At 34.7% G+C, this 21,638-nt stretch overlaps 6 protein-coding genes across 6 annotated transcripts; 3 read left to right on the top strand and 3 right to left on the bottom strand.

Moving 5' to 3' along the window:
• Positions 1–203: 203 nt before the first annotated feature.
• On the bottom strand, positions 204–3,120 carry LOC140046160 (transmembrane protein 128-like). Its single transcript, XM_072090705.1, has 4 exons — positions 2,952–3,120; positions 1,954–2,140; positions 1,537–1,698; positions 204–1,250 (listed from the first exon to the last, which is right to left on the bottom strand). The coding sequence occupies exons 1-4, from the start codon at positions 3,079–3,081 to the stop codon at positions 1,067–1,069; spliced, it is 663 nt and encodes a 220-aa protein (XP_071946806.1). The 5' UTR covers positions 3,082–3,120; the 3' UTR covers positions 204–1,066.
• Positions 3,121–3,513: 393 nt separating this feature from the next.
• Positions 3,514–5,571, bottom strand: LOC140046159 (uncharacterized). Its single transcript, XM_072090704.1, has 6 exons — positions 5,358–5,571; positions 4,967–5,233; positions 4,612–4,820; positions 4,324–4,453; positions 3,915–4,020; positions 3,514–3,796 (listed from the first exon to the last, which is right to left on the bottom strand). The coding sequence occupies exons 2-6, from the start codon at positions 5,184–5,186 to the stop codon at positions 3,703–3,705; spliced, it is 759 nt and encodes a 252-aa protein (XP_071946805.1). The 5' UTR covers positions 5,187–5,233; positions 5,358–5,571; the 3' UTR covers positions 3,514–3,702.
• LOC140046158 (uncharacterized) lies at positions 5,558–9,836 on the bottom strand. The gene is made up of 8 exons (XM_072090703.1): positions 9,653–9,836; positions 8,550–8,927; positions 7,960–8,202; positions 7,648–7,782; positions 7,327–7,473; positions 6,828–6,959; positions 6,281–6,430; positions 5,558–5,589 (listed from the first exon to the last, which is right to left on the bottom strand). Exons 1-8 carry the CDS (start codon positions 9,717–9,719, stop codon positions 5,579–5,581), a joined length of 1,263 nt encoding a protein of 420 aa, XP_071946804.1. The 5' UTR covers positions 9,720–9,836; the 3' UTR covers positions 5,558–5,578.
• Positions 9,837–9,939: 103 nt separating this feature from the next.
• LOC140046663 (uncharacterized) lies at positions 9,940–12,259 on the top strand. Its single transcript, XM_072091368.1, has 6 exons — positions 9,940–10,298; positions 10,509–10,889; positions 11,102–11,344; positions 11,578–11,712; positions 11,818–11,961; positions 12,057–12,259. Exons 1-6 carry the CDS (start codon positions 10,235–10,237, stop codon positions 12,257–12,259), a joined length of 1,170 nt encoding a protein of 389 aa, XP_071947469.1. The 5' UTR covers positions 9,940–10,234.
• A 36-nt stretch (positions 12,260–12,295) lies between these two features.
• LOC140047516 (uncharacterized) lies at positions 12,296–15,354 on the top strand. Its single transcript, XM_072092560.1, has 8 exons — positions 12,296–12,425; positions 12,668–12,985; positions 13,209–13,276; positions 13,465–13,696; positions 14,176–14,442; positions 14,604–14,812; positions 14,922–15,027; positions 15,132–15,354. The coding sequence occupies exons 1-8, from the start codon at positions 12,344–12,346 to the stop codon at positions 15,263–15,265; spliced, it is 1,416 nt and encodes a 471-aa protein (XP_071948661.1). The 5' UTR covers positions 12,296–12,343; the 3' UTR covers positions 15,266–15,354.
• A 1,068-nt stretch (positions 15,355–16,422) lies between these two features.
• LOC140047515 (uncharacterized) lies at positions 16,423–21,426 on the top strand. The gene is made up of 13 exons (XM_072092559.1): positions 16,423–16,736; positions 17,041–17,286; positions 17,524–17,658; positions 17,786–17,929; positions 18,110–18,241; positions 18,325–18,468; positions 18,595–18,912; positions 19,345–19,412; positions 19,639–19,870; positions 20,086–20,355; positions 20,531–20,739; positions 20,834–20,963; positions 21,081–21,426. Exons 1-13 carry the CDS (start codon positions 16,445–16,447, stop codon positions 21,215–21,217), a joined length of 2,457 nt encoding a protein of 818 aa, XP_071948660.1. The 5' UTR covers positions 16,423–16,444; the 3' UTR covers positions 21,218–21,426.
• The last annotated feature ends 212 nt before the right edge of the window (positions 21,427–21,638 follow it).

The following is a 21,638-nucleotide window of genomic DNA, read 5'->3' as shown; positions in this document are numbered from 1 at the left end:
CAGCAATATTATCGCAAAATAATTGAATTTTAAAAACATGATATTTTGGCTATTTTAGAAAAATAGTACATGGATTTTTTAGAAAAATAAAATGGCCAAAATATCTATGTACAGAACACATTGTGATAGAACATTTTTTTTGACAATTTCCTTGTACACAATTCCCAAAACATCAAACATTTTAAAGTATGTATTGAGGTAACATACACTAGTACTACGTAGTAGGTTTCACAATGGGAAGAACTAAAACAGAATATTATATTAATATAATATTAATCACTGTTTATTTCTTTATTGAGATATCTATCCTTAATGGGTGTAATTAGTTAAACTATATAATTGCCAGCATAGTACTGTACATACAACACTGCCACACTGGCTTCAGGACCAAACATCAGGCTTTGAGCCAAAAACATAATATATTAAAAACTATTACTAACATATCGTACTAAAATAAAATACATAAACCAATCCAAGAGAAGGCACTTCTATTCAACTTACATCAGCCACTTAAATTAATAACATCAATACAAAAATATAAACAAAAGTAATACACTAGAATTAATTAAAACAAGAACTAAGTTATAAAATTCTATAGTAGTAACTCCGAAGTAAATCTTTATTCACGACAATCTTGATGTTGTGTAATAAAGCAAGGTTTGTGATATGCCATGCAATTCATAAAAAGTTAATAATGTCTGTAATTTTCACTTGATATAGAAATCCAGAAGGCAATCTGTACTGTAGTATCTTTTGTGTGTTGTTCCCGTATGTCTGATTCCTCTTGAAATAATAACTAATGAATATAAAATACTGCCACAATCTTTCTCCTTTTTTTTTTTCAAAATTATATATTAAAGAAAACATATTAATAAGATAATCAAAATGTTTCAGTCTTTCTTGAGTGAATCTAATCAAAATGATCCAGTCTTTCTTCAAGAGTGAATCTAATCAAAATGTTTCAGTCCTTCAAGAGTGAATCTAATCAAAATGATCCAGTCTTTCTTCAAGAGTGAATCTAATCAGTATGTTTCAGTCCTTCAAGAGTGAATCTAATCAAAATGTTTCAGTCCTCCTTGAATGAGTCTTTATCATCTGTTGGGACCTGTTGGTATTCTCCTTTTGTTTTCCTGCCTTGTTTCTTTTTTGAGCCAGGAATCAATGTTGCCAGGATGATTACACCCATTAAAAACGTAAACAATATAATTGGAGCGAGCACACCATACACTGGCCAGAGGGCGACATTTAGACTGAAAATAAAACAACATTAAGCTGAGAAAATTGTCATCACAAAGTGGAATTTGCAGAAAGGGGGGATAGAAGGAAAAAAGGAACTTGTACAGACATACTACTGCGCAACAATCCCTCTCATCTTCACCCAATGTGGTTGTGCCTGCGTTTCTCGTATTAGATTTGTCAGCCACATGCAAGCATGCGAAACAAAGCCAAGAGACATAGATTGTCAGGTCATGAATTATTCATTGTTTATTATGTGGAGAGATATACATGTATATAATAGATAAAATTGTTTCTTACCAAATTGATCCCAGGATAAACGATGCTGTTGCCATGGGGATTGCTGATGGGAAATGACTTTCCCAGTTATCAATTTTCTTAATCCAGGTGCAGATGACAATAAGGTAAAATCCTATGAAACAATTTATGCCAACAAGAACACATCCAGTGTATAACCAACCTCTGTAAGTAAAAATGAGATGATTAATTCTAATAGTCTTATGCATAACGTAAAACCGTTCACACAAGTTTAAAATACAATAGAACCCCTATTAATAAGTTACCCCGGCCCAGCGCCCAATAAATAAGTTACCCCGGCCCAGCGCCCAATTAATAAAGTGTCTGAATAGTGGATGATGGTATAAATATTGGCCCTTAAAAAGTTTCCAACATACTATACCATAACAGATCTTTATAAAATGTACCATGATAAAGTACCTTTTAATTCTTGGATCCGTTTGTAGCGTAAGAACAAATTCTGTGTAATAGAAAATACAAAATAATGCCAGAAGCCAAATCAAATTCTGTAAATTGTACGGTGATCTGTTCCTAGCCTCTTCTTCTTCTCTCTCCTTTTGCAGTTGAATCAATCGTTCAGGATCGATGTTTTTAAGTTTGCTTACATCTATAAAATAATGAAATTGAATTTATTTTGTTTTAATTGGGATAAATTGATTTTATTATAGGAAAAAGTTACATAAAGCGTGGTTCCCACTAGCGATGCAACGCAAGGACGTAACGCAACGCAAGTGAATTGACCAATCACAAGCGATGGCTTATTCGCTTGTGATTGCTAACTGTCTATAACTTCGCTTGTCATTGAATAAAACGCTTGCGTTGCGTTTACGTCCTTGCGTTACGTTCTAGTGGGAACCAAGCTTAAGAACTGCAGTAAAGAACATAAAGTGTTTCTTCATAATGATATATATGGGTATCTTCCAAATTATAGGCATCCGGATCCAGGCCTAGTGAGCATACTGTATATTTCCTCTTTTTTTGGTTTCACATGATACAGTAGGCTAGTGTCCTCTTTTGGATAGTAGGGAGCTAAATTAATAAAATAGAATATTTATACAGTAGAATGAGAAAGGCCTACTAGCCTAGGCCCAGTTTAGTAGGCCTAGGCCTAGCTAGACTAGAGATTAAGCAACTCTTTTAAATCAACTTTTAATATTAGGCTAGTATTAGTCCTTAGTACAGAATCCTTAGTATATAATAGTTTGTGTACTTATTTCAAAATTATATTTAGCATTGGAATAGACTTTACCGGGCTAGCTAGGCCTAGGCATAAACCGGTCGAACCGACTCCAAAAATATCGCCAACAACAGTCAACACTCTCGCTTAGTTACCAAGGTCAGGAAGATCGTGTACCATCCATGGCCTAGCTAGAGGCCTAGCACCCTTTCATCAATATTTATTAAGATAAAATACTTACCTATCCCATAAGCATTGATAAATGCTTCGGCTATTTTTCTCCGTCTAATATCAAAGTCATCTTCTTCTTTTCTTGTACTTTCAAGCTCTATTTCTTCGTAACTTTCTTCTGCGTTACTAGCGCTAGCCATGTTTGACAATCAGCAGTACCAACTCGTCTCATCAAAAACTCCAAAATAAAGCAACTCGGTCCCAAATTGATATGGAACGCAAAACGCGCAACAAAGTAATATATTATTTTATACTGATAATAATATCAGTAGATTGTATTAACGGTTGTGTTAGTTTACAACGTAGACAATTCTCAACTTTATTTCATTTTTTTATAAATCCGATGATGTACAGCAAACGCTGGTATGCTAATCATTTAACCTGTTTATTATCAACACATGTTTAATTAACCTCATTTATTCACAATAAAAGTGAAAAAACGATGAATAAAATATCATTTTTTATTAAAAAAAAGTTTGACTCCTAATCTATGATGCAGACGATAAAAAATAATATATATATATATATATATATATTTTATTATATTTTTATTTATATTTTTTATTTCATGGTATCAAAAACAAAAGAAAAACAGAAACGATGAAGCGGGTCACATACAGATAAAAAAACATTCTGCAATAAACAATTAATATCTGAGCACACTGGTCTTTAGATATTAAACAAAAACATTTTCTCCAAAGGTAAACATCTAAAAAAGATTTTGTAGTGTTCATCTAATTTCTAGCTATAATAATTAACCCTTATGCTTCTTCTGGATTGTTCACAGCATCCATTCTCAAGTAATTATTTATATGTTTACTATTTTCTTGCGACGCATTTTGTTTCTTAAGTTTTCTGCAAGATATAAATACATAAAATACTTGAAATGTAATGCGACAAACATGAATTCTGTAAGTTTATGTAAGTTTATGTGATATTAATAAATTAATTTAATATGAAAAATGTTCGTTACCTGATGACAAGCAACAACAACAAGATGATGATAAGTAGAAAGAGTGATGGTAAAATGGCCGCAATGATATAACTTGTATTACTGTTACTTTCTTCATCCTTTTGAACTATAAACAAAATAACATAAATATTGTTGTATACAAATGCTGATTTTATAAAAGGCCTAAGGAAGAGAAAGGCATACCGAGTGCCATTAGCCACCATAATACAATTGTGACTAGACTTTATGTAGACTAGACAAGTCTGTATTCATTGTCTTTTTTTATGTTAGTCGATTTTTGTCTGAAAAATTACAAGCTCAAGTAGTGGCAAAATATTTATCTTTTTACTAATATTAAGTCAAAACTAAGTCTTGAATCCAGATACGCATGACGCTAAATAAATGTGAATTAAATTTGAGATTTTCTTACTATTTGTTTCGGCGTTTCCAGCAGCAGCAGCAGCAGGCAGATCATTGATTTGTCCATCTTTAATGACGTCAGTTGCCACCATCACGTTCGGTGAAAATTCTCCATATCCTTTGGCGTTTCTTGCTGCTATCTAAAACAATAAACATTAATACTATCATTGTTTCCCGCGCGCCTACTTTAACAGAATTATGTAAAGGGATAATGGTATGACGCCTTTCAAATATCAGACATTAATGATTTTGCATTAACGTTCAGATATTATAATATAGAATAAACATTAAAACATACCTTCACATTGTACTCAGTTCCTGTGTTAATGTTTTCTTCAACATGTAGATACTTATTAGTTGTAAGTTTGTTGATTGTAAACAAACATGATGTGATAATGACATTATATTCAATGACGTCACACAAGCTTCCATCAACTGGTGGACTCCATCGAATAGTGATCGATGACGCAGTTGTGGAGAGTGACGTAATATTTGGAGCGTTTGGATCTATACATATATATTAAAATGAATAAAAATGGGGTTGTGTGGCAACAAAGAGCGACCCTCAAATCTATAGACCTCTTTTTAAGAACATCACGTCATTGAAATCAAATTAAATTGATTGAAATGAATAGACAAAGTCATTAACTTACATGTTGCAGCAACAACGTCTTCCAGAACGACCGTTCCGTTTGAGTTTAAATAAGAACTCCAAACTAAGAAGGTATACGATTCACAGGCTTTAATTCCCTCATTCAGTATCACGTGAGTTGCTGTCGTACTCCCCTCTTGCTGTACGTTTCCATTTTGCAGCAATTGATAGAAATAATGCAGATTTCCATAGGAATCACATGATGCAGGCTTCCACTTCATCAACAGTGTAGTTTCATTGGTGGTTGAATTTTCGGTAATTGAGGGCGCTGAGAAAAATAAAACATACTTGGAATAATTCTGAACACAACATTCGGTTGCATATCACATCATTACTCATTTTAGAAGCAGGTACTGTATACACATCTGGTAGATCTTTAACTTGTTATTCACCTGAGGGTGGTATATGTAGGTTCTCTCCCCAATCTCCCGCAATGTCTTTACTGTTAACAACTCGAGCGTCTACGTCATAAGCAACACATTTTGATATTCCAATAATTGACACTTGGAGATTGAGTTTGGTTGTGTTGATTACGCCTTCAACATGTCCGTCAATGCTCTCGTATCTCACTTGATATCGAAGTACGTCATTACATTGGATTCGTTCAGGAGCACTAGAAACATTCTAGATAGAATTAAGAAACAACAATTCATTATTGTTTTGATTTTATAGAATATTTATTATTTCTATAGTTATTTATTTTCAATAGTATACCTATACCAGTTTAAAAACACAAAATGGTATCGTATTATACTACTGACGTCCTATAGTAATAGTGCGTACTATTGCACGCCATGTGGCCCACATTCGTCCAGTCAAATGACAGAAATTTATTTAGGTTATATAATATAGAATACATGCATCTTCTTGGGGTCCAGCTACTGTATGTAAATCAAACACAAATTGTGTCAAACAAACTGTTCCAATTTGAAAAACCGGAATCAACTTTACCATTTTTTAGCAAAAAAAAGAAAATATAAAGAATTTATTTCGTTATTATTCAGTATTTTTACTTCCCTAATTAATCCTTTCTTGTTCAATTTGTAAATTTGATTATTTTACGTAATTGTTCTTTTCATTTTGATCATCCCCACTTTTCGACAAATACAATGCAACTTTTGTGAACATTCATCATTAATTATATTTAAATCAAGAATAGTACAGATTCACTACAGTAATCATAATCGTAATCATCGTCATCATCATCTTACTCATCATCATCGTCGTCAAATTATGGATTGGTTCATGACATTGTATAAAATATTTGATAAACCAAACAGGAACATCATAAAGAATATTTATAAACAAACTATACCTATGCTGCAGTCATGACCAGCCCATGCCTCGTGGCACCCAGCATCACAGCTACCATCTCGATTACAAGGAGCATCACTTTTACAATGACACGGATAGTTACATAATAAACCGAACGTACCGTACGGACAGCTACGGTCTAATTTTCGTTCTATTTAAAAAGAAAACAGATAAGATCAAATCAAACTATTATTTATGGATAAAAAGTTTTAAAACATACGAAAATTACAAAAAAGGAAGTGTAGATGTGAAGATTGTTATATTTACAACAAATATAACATATTACTGATTAACTTACATTATTCATTTCCATATTTTTGAATGAATGAATAAAAGTGGTGGTTCAGCCACGAAAGAGGAAAAAACCAGTTAAAAAACTGAATTGCGAAAGAAAGTTTTCTGAATTTGACGGTACTGAAACGTTTTATAAAAAAAGTAATTTAAAATCTTTCTGAATACACAACAAACTATATAAAAAAAGAACAGAAGGTGGTGAAATAAAAAAAAGCAAAATAAAATTTACAATCAAAGATGAATCGGTTTCTTACCCTGACATCCGGGTCCTGTGTAATAGTCTGAACACGTCACGTTTTCCCGGCATCCTTTTCCATTGTCACAATCGTTGGATGAACAGTGACAAGTTTGAAGACAATCTGCTCCATATTGTTTATATGTACAAGCTGTAACAAAAATAATTATGCATAATACACAATGTTTCAGATCTAAAGCTCTGTCTGCACATCAAACTAGTTTGACAAAAAAAGTGTGATGTGCCCAAATATGGTAGTGATATGGCCAAATATGATAGTGATGTGACATCATCATGTCCATATATGGGCACATCTCGTTGAGTGGAATAGTTCAGGATTGAAATCATCATGTCCATATATGGGCACATCTCGTACATTTACTATTTTAATTAGTTGGCAATATGTATTAAGCATTTGAGCTTGCGTCGTCAAAATGTAAGTGTTTACGTTCATAATAATCATCGAATACATTAAAGCGCATATAAAGCATTATAAAATAAGTGACTAGCCAACAAACCCGTATGACAATCGTTTCCGCTATAGCCACGATAACATGAACAACCGACAGGATCAGGAGGACAAAAATGCACACCCATACAAGTAGGGTTGCTACCACTTGTACAACCAAGAGCACACGTCCTACCCCAGTTGTGCAGCTCACAAGCTAGCAAAGATAAGAATGTAAACAAAGCAATGTGAATATGCAGAGATGGCATAACTGATAAAGAATGGAACTTTGAAGAAGGTCTGAGTCTTGGTTTGGTGGTGTGGCTGCCGCGGCGCTGCTATCTACCAAACCATAACATAAGAATGTGTTGTTAAAATAATGTGTTTTTACCGGTTTCACAATGTTCTCCAGTAAATCCTGCAGGGCAAATACAGACACCCGTCTTGTCGTCACAAACTCCTCCATTGTAACATACTGGACAATCTTCCTCACAATCTGGAGGATTCCATTTGGGTGAAGGGCAACCTATGGCGATAATAAAACATTTTCCATTCAGTATAACATGAATAGGATAATGTGCGTAAGCCGCGATAGATATGGACTGCATCTCAGAGGCGTTACTATACGCATGTCTCGTCGTCGTTATTTGACTACAGATATAAAGAACAATGTAAAAAGATCTGAAGAAATCAGGTGACTAACCTCTTACTATTAACCTCATTATTCCATGCCGTCCGGTTTCATATTTGTAGCATTCATACACGCCGCCATCTTTAGCGCGTATATTGCTAAGTGTAATTGATGTTTCAGAATACCACCTGGTAACTGGGTCGCCATAGTTATGTCTCCACTGCAAAGAGTACAAGTATCTGCCTCTATCCAGTGAAATAGTAACAGATTCACCAACACCGACAGTTTGTGTTCTGGATTTCATTGTAATAGTACCTGTAATATAATTATTTGGTTTGCGGTACACCATTTGTTTCCAAAAGGATATAGAGATAATGGTTGAGAATTTCTGGAGAAATACTAGGCTGTTAAAGTGATAATGTACGTAATGTGGTTGGTCATCAAAGAAAATAGACTGGCCAATGTGGACCAAACCAAACTAAGCTTATCAGAGGCAAAGGTATATGATAAAACGAAGACCATGACATGCCTTACTCATAGATCGTACAATAAGCAAGAGATAGCTGGGGCACTGTTCATAAAATTGCTGCAGGCACATGGGCGCAGACATATTATATATAAAAGTACTCCTTTTGTAAGGTATTATGTGAAATAAAACTCACCATGTAATTCAGTGACTACAACAGCTGACCTAGTATGGACGTCGTCTTTAGACGCTTCGAATGAAAACACACCAACTCTTTGACCAAATGGTAAACTCTTAACGCCAAGATACATGAAGTCTTCATGGACAGAGTAAGTCACTTTGCTAGTTGTGGAAAATATTCTATCATCTGGCATATCTAAGGTTAAATAACCCGTTGTGTCGTTAAAATCTCCCAAATGACCGGTGTCAGCCCAGCTTACATTTTGTTTGGCGTCTTTATACAAAATACCAATGCTAGCATTTGTTGTCATGTTGCCTTTCACTATAAGTCCACGGGCTTCGTTTTGAGTATCGCTTGCAAGTGATGTTGCCAACGTAGTAATGTCTAAAACCTCTGAAATAGATATAATGTTATAATACTAACAATTAGTTGTATTGGTCTAATAGAAAGGTGAATATGAAGTTCGTTTCTTGATGTTATAACCACACCATTTTTGCAATGAATATAAACAAGGCCATATACATGGCTGTAGTCGCGTGCTCAAGTTAGTGTTTACCGACCGACCGACTAACCAACCGACCGACATAGTGAGCTGTAGAGTCGCGTTGCACGCACGCGACTAAAAATAGCCATAGTACCAAATTATAACGGAGATTATAATTTCGTGTTTGACAGAAATGCATTTAATAATGTGAAAAATAAATATTGTAATTAAAAATAAGTTTCTTTATTGAAAGTACATCCTAAAAATTAGGCTAAGTGACAGTAACCTGTTGACATGAATTACAAATATTCGGAATATACTGGTAGGCCTACTTATTTAACAATGTTTAAATATCAATGATGCTATTGAATTACAGACGTATGAAACACTATATTATTGAACTCGAGAAGATCAATTGAAACAAAAAATACATAGTTGCCGATGATGGTACACCAAGTAGTACGAAATTGTAGAAGAATAGTTTTCAGTCGCGTGCGTGCAATGCGACTCTACAGCTCATTATGTCGGCCGGCCGGTCGGTCGGTTGGTCGGTAAACAGTAACTTGAGCACGCGACTGCAGCCATGTATATGGCCTTGTTTTCTTCTGTACATAATAAACAAACACAGACTTACCCGAAGAGGTTTGGGTTGTTTTAAATAAACAGCAAACTACTGTCACAATATGAAGTATCGCATGCATGTTGATAATACTGACAAACTCTCAATAACTTCTATGTTATTTTTCGGTACAGTGCTGTTTCGGTAATTTATTTATTGTTTACTGTTTTATAATCCGAAATCCAGATGCATTGGAACATCATGGTACCAACTGTTATTCTTACATTACTTCCTTTGTCAGGGTCATGTGAGGAGATGATATTACTCTGTCGCCTGAGATAGTTTGTGCGCATGCGTTCTTCAAAGTTCACCTTGATGCCCTGCACATTGATCACGTGATACCAATAATCAATATATTAATGACTTTGGTACCGAGCTCTTTCCCACACGCCCCTGGAAAAGGAAATAGAAGGATAACAATAGGTACCAAGTTGTGTCGATAATAAAGGAAATTAATCATCATGTGTCAATCAAGACATAATGGTTCTTGGTTCAAAATCAAGTAATTACTAAAAGTAAGAAAGTAAGTAAGCAAGTGTTAGTAAAGTATATGAAACAACATTATTGGGAGTGTATGCAGTATTTTTTTTTATCAGAATGCTGATTACATTAAAGTTTGTGTCGATTTTGTTCTGCTGTTTTCTTACAAGAACCTCTGCAGGTAAGACTCATGGTATTTTTATTTCTAAATCCTAGGTGTTACCTCTTTTCGTCTGAACAGAGCTTAGGCAACCACCATTAGCTTACATAAACATAAAGTCACCACAGAATGTTCTGACAGTTCAACCCTTTGAAACGTCTCGCTGTCCAACTCTCCAAACTCTTCAAAATATTATGGTGACACAAAATACAGTTTCTGCCATATTTCCAGATTTTTTGGACATTACTATACTGACAAGAGCACTTGCAGCTGGAGTCGATGGACATGACATCCGTGGATATATAGGGAAGAATGATATGACAACAGATGTCAGCATTGGCATGTTCCTAATACATTCCAAGAAAAATGTAAGCTGGCCTGACACTGGTTATTCGGGAGATTTTAACCAAACAACAGGTGATGTACCAATAGATATGCCAGATGATAGACTCTTTTACACATCCAGCAATCTGGCTTACTCTATTGATGAAAACTTTATGTATTTTGGTGTTAGTAATCTAGAAGTAACACAACAGGTCGGTGTGCATACATTTGAAGCGTCTAAAGATGGCGTCATTACTAGATCAGCTGTCGTTGTAACACGAATGTACGGTAAGTAAAGTAAAAAAAACATTAAAAACATTTGAGAAGTGTTCATGGCATAAATGAATAAACAATGGCACATTCTATAGACACAAAAATAAGGAACCACCGTGCTTTGTAAAAGAGATGATCGCTTCAGCAACCAGAGTAAATACAAAATCCATCCAATCTTTCCATTCTTGTTATCGTATTTATTATATTTTGATACAAATAAAATGCAGGTGATTTTACAATGGAGTCTAGAACATTGACGGTTGGTGTTGGTGAATCTGTCACTATCAACATCGACACGGGTAAAAACAGCTGGACTAAACAGTGGAGACATAACTATGGTGAAAAGATTTGGAAGTGGGATGGTTATTCGACCGTTGTAATTCCTAATGTACGCGGTAAAGATGGCGGAGTGTATGAATGTTATTTGTATGTTAATGGACGTCAAGGTATAATGCGATTGATAGTAAGAGGTTAGTACAAATACAAATATTAATAATAACTAATAATAATTATTGATAGTGAGATTAAGTGAATAAAATGTATAACTAAAAATGACAAAGTAGGTCTAAAACAAAAAGAGGACCACTCCCTTCATTTTAAGTTTTAAAAAAGGTCTACAAGAAAGAGAGATAGTCTCCAAAGACGTTACCGTAAAAAAAAGAAATGTTCAAAAAATGTTAATGTATACGGTATGCTTAATTAGATTGCCCTTCACCAAAATGGAATCCTCCTGGTTGTGAAGAGGACTGCCCAGTATGCTACAATGGAGGAGTTTGTGATGATAAGACGGGTATCTGTGTTTGCCCAGCAGGGTTTATGGGAGAACATTGTGAAAAAGGTAGGCAAAGTTTTGAATGCATTATTTGTCAGTCAGTCGCCTTACAACATCTCAAATGCTCGTCGCCATTATGTTCTTTAATAATCCAATCCATTATTTTGGTAGCTTGTGAGTCGAGCAATTGGGGTCGATATTGTGATATGAAATGTGACAGCGGTAATCCACATTGTGTTGGTATGCTGTTGTGTCCTCCTGACCCAGTTGGTTGTTCATGCAATCGTGGGTATAGCGGAAACGATTGCCACACAGGTCAGTTAATTTGTCATCATTTGCATACTATGTATTTTCTAATAATAGGAAAAGGAGTAATATTGGACATACTTTAACAAATTATATTTCAACAGAGTGTAGTGGCTTGAAATATGGAGCAAATTGTCTTCAAACTTGTCATTGCAATCCAGAGGATTGTGACAATAGTAAGGGATGCCGGGAAAATGCGACATGTACAGATGGTTACAAAGGACCCGGATGTCAAGGTAAGAATTCATCTTCTTTCTTATTGAAAGAATTACGTGAGAATAACAACTTTAAAAAAATTGCAATATAATGTATTTTATTATTTGATATAGTTTTGAATCGAGAGTGTCCACACCATACGTTTGGTGTGTTGTGTAACTACCCGTGTCATTGCATGGGTGATAGTAAGTGTAATCCTGATGGGAGCTGTGATGATGGGTGTCTACAGGGATGGGCAGGCCATGATTGCAGTACAGGTAAATTAAAAATGTATTTGCTTTTGTGAAGTATAAATTACTCGATTGAAAACACAATTACATTTGACTTATCATTGTGGTTATAATTCAACTTGTTACTTCTACTCTCTGTTTAAAGTCTACTTCTAGACTTAATATTGTGACCACCATCCACATTTATAAATATTTAAAGATTTATTAAGACAATTATATGTATTATTTGTGGAAACTAATAAACAAACTATTTTCTTTTCTTGGTTAAGCTTTACCATATCGTAGCACCGCACCAACTGTCGTCAGCTCGACCGCAACTACGCTAACAATAAACGCTTCTTGGGTACCAGGTGAAGACTACGGGACAGGAACTATTGTTACAACATCATTGTGGTATAAATATAAAATGTCACCATTGAGCACATTTACTTCAGTTAATACGACTAACAACGATGGCTTTATCACTATTGATAACATTTTACCAGAGTCAAATGTTGAATTCTACGCTCATCACAGTAGAATGGTGGCGGGTATTGAGACGTTTGGTCCACCAAGTCCGAAAGGGTATTCCGACCTCAATTGTTCAAGTAAGAATACCTAAATATTAAGCAATAAGCATTTCAGATTTAATTGTTTCTCTTGTCGGTGCTATTTTAACATTATATTCATAAATACATTGTTTAGCTAATGTATCATTCAAGTGAGTTGAAATACTTCTCAAGAACTCAAGAAAAGGGCACATATTAACGGCATCATATTTAGAATAAACCTATCACTGTTACTAAAATTTACATTATTTTACCCTTCAAGAACCTCTAGACGAGCCAACCGTAGAGTTGAAAGAAATTTACGACAATTACATCGTATTAGAAATACAGGTATGTTTATATTTTATCTAGATCTACGAATTCACATTACGGCGTATGTTTTTAAAAAAATAATTAAAAATAATATAACGTTACTACTGACACTGGCTCTATAAAAATTTACAAAAGTGTTACCAAGGTTTTGCTATCTAACAATATAGAATAGACAACCTTCCAATAGTTACAAATATTTTTTCTAGAATGTTTCCGATGTCCATGAACGAATTCAATGCAATGACATACTTCGATATCAGATGAGATACGAGAGTATAGATGGAACTATAAGGGACATCGTCAACACAACAGACAGGTATAACAGAGAAGTACCAATTGAAACATCAAAATGTGTTGCCTATAACGTGTATGCTAGAGTTGTCAACAATAGAGATATTGCTGGAGATTGGGGAGAACGCTTGCACATACCACCATTAGGTAAATGCAATGTTTAGCACATGAACTAAGGATTAGCAGAAATAAAAGCAGTCATTGTAAAGTCTTTTTAAAGGCATGACTTTCCTAACATAAAAAATAAACTAATAATAATAATAATAATAAGATTTTTATAGCGCACATACCACTCCAGAGTGCTCAAGGCGCATTTAAAAATAAAAAAGAAATAAATCATACAAATTCCTGACAAATAAAATGCAATTTCTTTGGAGGGTCCCCATCCGTTGTCGTTCTGTCGCGGTCCCGGACCCCTACCTAGGTGACCAAACAAAGGAGCAGGATACACATTTGCCTTGCCACAGACGACCGGCAACTAGGAACAATAACAGATAAACGAATAATTTCTTCATATGATGTAGGCCTACAGACTATATTTCCTAAATTGAATGGAATTTAGACCGCAATTAAATGCAAAATTTCTCAAATTTAAGCATAAATTTAAGCATGGAATTTTTAAACAGCTCCTTCAAATGACAAAGAATCAACCGCTAATGAAACAGCACTTATGATGAGATGGACGGCTGCATCTTGTGTTTCGTATGGCAATATCCGGTATTTCTATCAATTGCTGCAAAATGGAAACGTACAACAAGAGGGAAGTACGACAGCAACTCACGTGATACTGAATGAAGGAATTGAAGCATGTGAATCGTACACCTTCTTAGTTTGGAGTTCTTATTTCAACATGAACGGAACTGCCTTTCAGCAAGAAATTGTTGCTACAACTTGTAAGTAAACTGAGCTGGTTTCTTTATCCAAATATAATGTATGCCCATTAATTATAACCATCATTTGATATTAAAAACTGTGTTTCGTTCCTGTCTTATGTATGAGGAAAGGGAATAAAAGTAAGAACATTCTAAGCTTTTGAATTTTGCTTCATTTGTAGATCCGGGAGCTCCAAATATTACGTCACTCTGCACAACTGCGTCATCGATCACTATTCAATGGAGTCCACCAGTTGATGGAGGCTTGTGTGAAATCATTGAATATAATGTCATTATCACATCATGTTTGTTTACAATCAACAAACATACAACTAATAAGTATCTACATGTTGAAGAAAACATTCACACAGGAACTGAGTACAATGTGAAGGTATGCTTTAAAAAACATTGAAAATACAACATAATTATTCATTACTGCTATGCATAACACTGTTGATAACTCACAAAAACGTAACAAGAATGTATAATTTGAATTTTAGATAGCAGCAAGAAACGTCAAAGGATTTGGTAAATTTTCTCCAAATAAAGTGATAACAACTGATCTGTCGGGAGACAATAACCAACACGTAATATCTGAAACAAATGGTAAGCAGCTATATCTACTATCCATAAAACAATGTTAACTTAGTTAGGAAAATAATATTTTGAGAGATTTTGCGTTTACGATTCTTCTAATGCTTTGTTTTCAGAATGTGTGCCAATCGAGAAAAACGACAAAATCGGAGCATACTGCGATTGGTTAAAGTCTGACCTCAGAGAAATGTCGGGAGAAGATCAAACACAGCTTATTAAACGAATTAATGATCTCATTTTTAAGTTTTAATAAGTAGTTTTGATAAAACTCATACATTTTCAAATAAATAGTTAGGTCTACCAACATTTGTACTAAATCAATTGATTTAATAAAGAAAAGAACCAAAACAAACAGTGTACAATTTCATTATTAAACATGGGTGTTCTACGTAAGATGAAAGCAGGCTGGTAAAGCATCACTTTAATCAAGATCAAAGTATATTGGAACATCTTGGTACCAATTGTTATCCGTATACTTCATTTATTAGGGTCATGCAAGGAAATTTACTTTGGCATTACCTAGTTTGTGCGCATGCGTTACCTTGATAACCTGCTCAGTGATCACGTGACATCAATAATGGATAGAGAAATGACATCGGTGCCGAGCTCATTCCGACACGCCCCTGGTAAAGGAAGTAAAGGGATAACAATAGGTACCAAGCTGTGTCGATAATAAAGGAAATCATCATGTGTCACTCAAGGCATAATGGATCTTCGTTCATAAAAGAGCAAGTAATTACTAAAACCAACTTAAAATCATTGATAAGTAGTTAAAACAACATCACTACAGCAGAATTTGGTATCAGAATGCTTGCTACATTCAAAATTGTGCCGATTTTGTACTGTTTTCTTACAACAGTACAAACATCTTCAGGTAAGATTTATTATTAGTTAAAATTTCAATCACTTTTTCGTGTGAACAAGAATTTAGTCAAAGAAGAGTTTTTGTCGTTGCAATATGGTACCAATCTGGTATGCAATTCCAACTCAATCATTTCCACACTTCCGTTTACTTCATACTTTGGTATGTTGGTTTTAGTATTGTATACTAATACTGCAGCTGCAGTAGAAAAAGTCAAAATTAAATTATCAGAAAATCGGTTCCTTTCATCATTGTAATATTGAGTAGACCCAGAGTGCAGAGTATATTCTGCTCGTAGTTGTTTTGAATATGCAAAGGAATAGGCCAAAATGAACTATGATATAACTATGCCAACACACAGGTGGGTTCTGGACAATTTAAATAAGGCGACTGGTCATTTTCCACGTCATCTTTCATCTTGTTAAACCCTGCAGACAGGGCGTTACTTTAAAAAAACACACAGCTCTTCTCATATTTACAGATTTTTTGGACATTACGATCCTGGCAAGAGCACAGGTTGGCCCAGGTGGTAAGAACGATGTACGTGGATACATAGGAAAGGGTAACATGACAACAGATATTAGCATTGGCATGTTGCATAAGGATTTCCAGCAAAACGTCACTTGGGCCGACACTGGTAATTCTGGTGATTTAAACCAAAAAACAGGCAATTTATCAATAGATATGCCGGATGATAGAGTCTTTAACACGCCCAGCAGTTTGGTTTACTCAGTTGATGAAGACTTTATGTATCTCGGTGTTAAAGGTCTACCAACAGCACAGGAGGTCGGTGTATATTCCTTCAAAGCATCTAAAAATGACGTCATTACTAGATCAGCTGTTGTTGTCACGTTTTACGGCAAGTTTTCATTCATTTTTTATAAGCAATTCCTTACAAAATGTAAAATTATGATAAATTAAAAAAACATACATTGTGGTAATATCATAAATGAATAAACTGTTTCACCTTCAATAGACAAATGAAACGGATGACGACAACGCTGGGAAAATGTAATAATCCTCTGAACTGTTAGTAGGCCTACTACATGTTTTGTTTGGTGGCAGTCCTCTTCTATAACTAGTCTGAAAAAGACGCATGAGACAAAAGACCAGAAAGCCGATTAAATAACAAGCATAACAATCATAAAACTATCTATCTACAGTTTCCACTAAAATGGATTCTAGAACGATGACTGTTGGTGTTGGCGAAACAGTCGATATCAGTCTCGACAGAAGTCCTACCCATCCCTTAAGTTTTCGCTGGAGACACAACTATGGTCCACAGGTTCCGAGTTGGAGATGGTTATCGACCATCATCATTTATAATGTACGCGCTAAAGATGGCGGAGTGTATGAATGTTATTTTAGTATTAATGGGCGTCAAGGTATAATGCGATTGATAGTAAGAGGTTAGTACAAATAGTTTAATAGTGACTAACTCTGTATTTTACTGAATTTAACTCTGTATATTTTGCATTTTTGTATTTTAATACCATGCCAACAAAGTAAGACATGAAGGAGTATGGAACATTTTTTGAAAAAACTGTTTTGTAAGAAATATTTAAAAAGATAGGAGGAAATGTTTACTTAAAAAAAAAAAAGAATTGAATTAATTTAACTGTTTTCCACTTGTAAACTATAATTAGATTGCCCTTCACCAAAATGGAATCCTCCTGGTTGCGAGGAGGACTGTCCAGTATGCTACAATGGAGGAGTTTGTGATGATAAGACGGGTGTATGTGTTTGCCCAGCAGGGTTTATGGGAGAACATTGTGAAAAAGGTAAGCAACATTAAATGCATTATTTGTGGTCATACAGACGCTAATCGCTCACATGTAGGCCTATTTCCCATTTCAAATGATCTTATTCAAGTGAACTCTTTAATAATACAATCCATTATTTTGGTAGCTTGTGAGTCGAGCAATTGGGGTCGATATTGTGATATGAAATGTGAAAGCGGTAATCCACATTGTGTTGGTATGCTGTTGTGTCCTCCTGACCCAGTTGGTTGTTCATGCAATCGTGGGTATAGCGGAAACGATTGCCAAACAGGTCAGTTAATTTGTCATCATTTACATAGGAAAAAGAATAAAATCACATAACACAGTACATTCATCATTTATCACTTGCCATTTTGTTTTTGTTACTATTTGTATTCTGGACGTGAATAATGCTTTTTGAATTGAAAAAAAATTGAATTGAATTTTACTTTGAAAAATTACCTTTTAACAGAGTGTAGTGGCTTAAAATATGGAGCAGATTGTCTTCAGACTTGTCATTGCAAGCAAGAGGATTGTGACAATAGTAAGGGATGCCGGGAAAATGCGACATGTACAAATGGTTACAAAGGACCCGGATGTCAAGGTAAGACTCATTCTATTTTTGAGAATAATAAACCTTATAAAAAGTATTACAATATAAATGTGGATTTTATTTATTTTTTATAGTTTTGAATCGAGAGTGTCCACACCATACGTTTGGCGTGTTGTGTAACTACCCGTGTCATTGTAAGAAAGATAAGAAATGTAATCCTGATGGGAGCTGTGATGCTGGGTGTCTACATGGATGGGCAGGGCATGATTGCAGTATAGGTATATTTAATAAATATTTGCTTTTATGAAATATAAACTAAGTTCATTACTTAAATTGGAAACAATTACAGTTGACTACTTCATCATGGTTGTAATATTAGTCCCAATTGTCTTTTCTTGGTCAAGCTTTGCCGTACCGTAGCACCGGGCCAACTGTTGTCAGCTCCACTGCAACCACGCTAACAATAGACGCTTCTTGGGTGCAAGGTGAAGACTACGGAACAGGATCTATTGTGTCAACATTAGTTTGGTATAAATATAAAACATCATCATCGGATACATTTACTTCAGTTAATACGACAAACAACGATGACTTTATCACTATTGATAACATATCACCAGATTCTCATCTTGTATTCTACACGCAACACAGCAGAATGGTAGCAGGTGTCGAGACGTATGGTCCACCAAGCCCAAATGGCTATGCACTCATCGTATGTTCAAGTAAGAATTTATAATGCTTTTATATTCTAAACTAATTAATTCTACTACTTTGTCCAAGTACGCTCACTTGTACTGTTGCCCGAAAGATCTACTAATCTGGCTGTTTTTACTTTGATTTAGCTTTTTGCTTATTTTATTTTGTATTTTAATTGAGATCCAGCCACTGATACCCACAGAATTATCATTTTTTCAGTAATTTCCCTTTATATTCTAAACTAATATACAATTCTTTTTCTCATTTGTTTTTTTTGTCAATGTAATTTTAAAAGTATGTTCCTAATTACATCATTTAATATGTCATACAACAAGTGAGTTTAGTTGGGTATCGAACACAAGAAAAGACCTCATGAATAAATAAAAACGTTGAACTATACAGTATATTGACTGTAAACTACATCATTTGTACGTTAAATGTTATATTATATCATTAAGAACCTCTAGACGAGCCAACCGTAGAATTGAAAGCAATTGAAGCACATTATATCGTCTTAGAAGTACAGGTACGTTCAATTCTCTCGTTAATATTATGGTATTAAAAATAAAAATACCTTACCTGTATGATTAATTTCTAGTATGGCAAACGAACGTGCATCGTGGCTAGGTTCTTATCACAGTATCAGCCCTGACAACCTTCCAATCTATACACGTTTTTAAAAAGTAGCAGATTTAGTTAAAAATCGATATAAAAATTCTTCCAATTGCGGATTATACTACTTTTCTATCTAGAATGTCTCTAATGCTCCTGAACGAATTCAATGTAATAACATACTACGATATCAAGTGAGATACGAGAGTATTGACGGAACCGTACACGATATCGTCAACACAACGGACGGTTATTACAGACAAGTACCAATTATAACATCAAAATGCGTTGCCTATAACGTGTATGCCAGAATTGTCAACAATAGAGATATTGCTGGAGATTGGGGAGAACACTTACACATACCACCCTTAGGTAAATGCAATAGGTATTATTATTATCCCTTATATGGAACCAAGAAGAATTCATTGTAACTATTCTATCGTAAAGCACTTGTATCTTTAACCATAACATAATTAATTAAAACGACAACAACCCCCATCTCCCAATATTACCATATTTTCATATGTTTTATTAATACTAGATGTTAAGCGTATGTTTATTTCTTAATGTCTTCAATTTTTAACCAGCACCTTCAAATAATGAAGACTCGACTGCTAATGAAACAGCACTTATAATGAGATGGGCGGCTGCATCTTGTGTTTCGTATGAAAATATTCGATATTTCTATCAATTGCTGCAAAATGGAATCGTACAACAAGAGGGGAGTACGACAGCAACTCACGTGATACTGAATGAAGGAATTGAAGCATGTGAATCGTACACCTTCTTAGTTTGGAGTTCTTATTTAAACTCAAACGGAACGGTCGTTCTGGAAGACGTTGTTGCTGCAACAACATGTAAGTTAACTAAGTTTACGAAAAATCGACGATTGATTTAGTTTGTACTGATTGTATAAGGACCAAAAATAACATATAAATTATTCAATCGTTTGTGATTTTGCTTTTAATGTTGAAATAAACAAACTATCAGTATAGGACAAAGAAATAAAAAATCATTTCGTTTAATTTGTAGATCCGGGAGCCCCAAATATTACGTCACTCTCCACAACTTCAGATTCAATTACTATTCACTGGAGTCCAACAGATGGCCGAACTTTGTGTGACGTCATTGAATACAATGTCATTATCACATCATGTTTGTTTACAATCAACAAACTTACAACTAATAAGCATTTACATGTTGAAGAAAACATTAATCCCGGAACTGAATACATTGTGAAGGTTTGTGGAAAAAACATTACTGCTAATAGATGTTAAATAAACATAAGTTGATTTCATACAAAACATGAAAAATAATATATAATTTGAATTGTAGATAGCAGCAAGAAACATCAAAGGATTTGGTGAATTTTCTCCAAATATAATGATTACAACTGACGTCGAAAACAAAGAATCGGCAAATCAGCCGGGAGACAATAACCAGCAAGAAATATCTGAAGCAAATGGTAAGATACATCTATAACTTAGCCATACAAACCATAACTGCTAGCCTAGTTAAAACGATAAATACAATTAACAGAAGTAGTAAACATTTTACGATTCTCATAATGCTTCATTTTCAGAAGAGCTAGTCGATAAGGTCGAGGAAGACAGAATTGGAACATACTGCGATGGGTTAGAGGCTGACCTCAGAGAAATGTCGGAAGAAGATCAAAGGCAATTAATGAAAAGAATCAATGATGTTATCTTTAAATTTTAATAGGAGTAGTTTAGCTCACACCGTGTACTATATAGGCCTACCGTAGGCTACCATTATTTTTAACTAAATCAATGGTTTAATAAAGAAAAGAACCAAAACAAACAGTGTACAAGTTCATTATGAAGAAGAAACCAGGGTGGTAAAGCAAATATTTATCCCTTTAATAAGGATCCAGGTGCATTGGAACATCTTGGTACAAATGGTTTATCATTTAGCAGGGTCGTGTCAGGAAATGTACTTTTGTCTGGTTTGTGCGCATGCGTTCACCTTGATACCCTGTACATAATTGATCACGTGATTGCCATAAAATGACATCGGTACCGAGCTCTTTCCCACACGCCCCTGGCAAAGGAAATAGAAGGATAACAATAGGTACCAAGTTGTGTCGATACTAAAGGAAATCCTCTATGGGCCAATGAAG

This window comes from Antedon mediterranea, chromosome 4 (assembly GCF_964355755.1).
Source record: "Antedon mediterranea chromosome 4, ecAntMedi1.1, whole genome shotgun sequence".
In the NCBI taxonomy this organism is placed as follows: Eukaryota; Metazoa; Echinodermata; class Crinoidea; order Comatulida; family Antedonidae; genus Antedon; species Antedon mediterranea.
The sequence above is the reverse complement of the archived record's forward strand: the minus strand, read 5'-3'. Positions and strand labels throughout refer to the sequence as shown.

Excerpts from the sequence above, each read along its gene's own strand:
- LOC140046160 (XM_072090705.1), bottom strand. The coding sequence starts at position 3,081 with ATGGCTAGCGCTAGTAACGCAGAAGAAAGTTACGAAGAAATAGAGCTT. Across the intron at positions 1,699-1,953 it reads ACGGATCCAAGAATTAAAAG|AGGTTGGTTATACACTGGAT; the intron begins GTACTTTATCAT and ends TTTTACTTACAG. Across the intron at positions 1,251-1,536 it reads TTTATCCTGGGATCAATTTG|TCTAAATGTCGCCCTCTGGC; the intron begins GTAAGAAACAAT and ends TTTTATTTTCAG.
- LOC140046159 (XM_072090704.1), bottom strand. The coding sequence starts at position 5,186 with ATGAAGTGGAAGCCTGCATCATGTGATTCCTATGGAAATCTGCATTAT. Across the intron at positions 4,821-4,966 it reads AGACGTTGTTGCTGCAACAT|ATCCAAACGCTCCAAATATT; the intron begins GTAAGTTAATGA and ends ATATATGTATAG. Across the intron at positions 4,021-4,323 it reads TGGAAACGCCGAAACAAATA|TTCAAAAGGATGAAGAAAGT; the intron begins GTAAGAAAATCT and ends TTTTGTTTATAG.
- LOC140046158 (XM_072090703.1), bottom strand. The coding sequence starts at position 9,719 with ATGCATGCGATACTTCATATTGTGACAGTAGTTTGCTGTTTATTTAAA. Across the intron at positions 8,203-8,549 it reads TGTAGTCACTGAATTACATG|GTACTATTACAATGAAATCC; the intron begins GTGAGTTTTATT and ends ATTATATTACAG. Across the intron at positions 7,474-7,647 it reads TGGAGAACATTGTGAAACCG|CTTGTGAGCTGCACAACTGG; the intron begins GTAAAAACACAT and ends TATCTTTGCTAG.
- LOC140046663 (XM_072091368.1), top strand. The coding sequence starts at position 10,235 with ATGCTGATTACATTAAAGTTTGTGTCGATTTTGTTCTGCTGTTTTCTT. Across the intron at positions 10,890-11,101 it reads CGTTGTAACACGAATGTACG|GTGATTTTACAATGGAGTCT; the intron begins GTAAGTAAAGTA and ends AATAAAATGCAG. Across the intron at positions 11,962-12,056 it reads CGGAAACGATTGCCACACAG|AGTGTAGTGGCTTGAAATAT; the intron begins GTCAGTTAATTT and ends ATATTTCAACAG.
- LOC140047516 (XM_072092560.1), top strand. The coding sequence starts at position 12,344 with ATGGGTGATAGTAAGTGTAATCCTGATGGGAGCTGTGATGATGGGTGT. Across the intron at positions 13,277-13,464 it reads ACATCGTATTAGAAATACAG|AATGTTTCCGATGTCCATGA; the intron begins GTATGTTTATAT and ends TATTTTTTCTAG. Across the intron at positions 14,443-14,603 it reads AGAAATTGTTGCTACAACTT|ATCCGGGAGCTCCAAATATT; the intron begins GTAAGTAAACTG and ends CTTCATTTGTAG.
- LOC140047515 (XM_072092559.1), top strand. The coding sequence starts at position 16,445 with ATGACAACAGATATTAGCATTGGCATGTTGCATAAGGATTTCCAGCAA. Across the intron at positions 17,930-18,109 it reads CGGAAACGATTGCCAAACAG|AGTGTAGTGGCTTAAAATAT; the intron begins GTCAGTTAATTT and ends ACCTTTTAACAG. Across the intron at positions 18,469-18,594 it reads AGGGCATGATTGCAGTATAG|CTTTGCCGTACCGTAGCACC; the intron begins GTATATTTAATA and ends TTCTTGGTCAAG.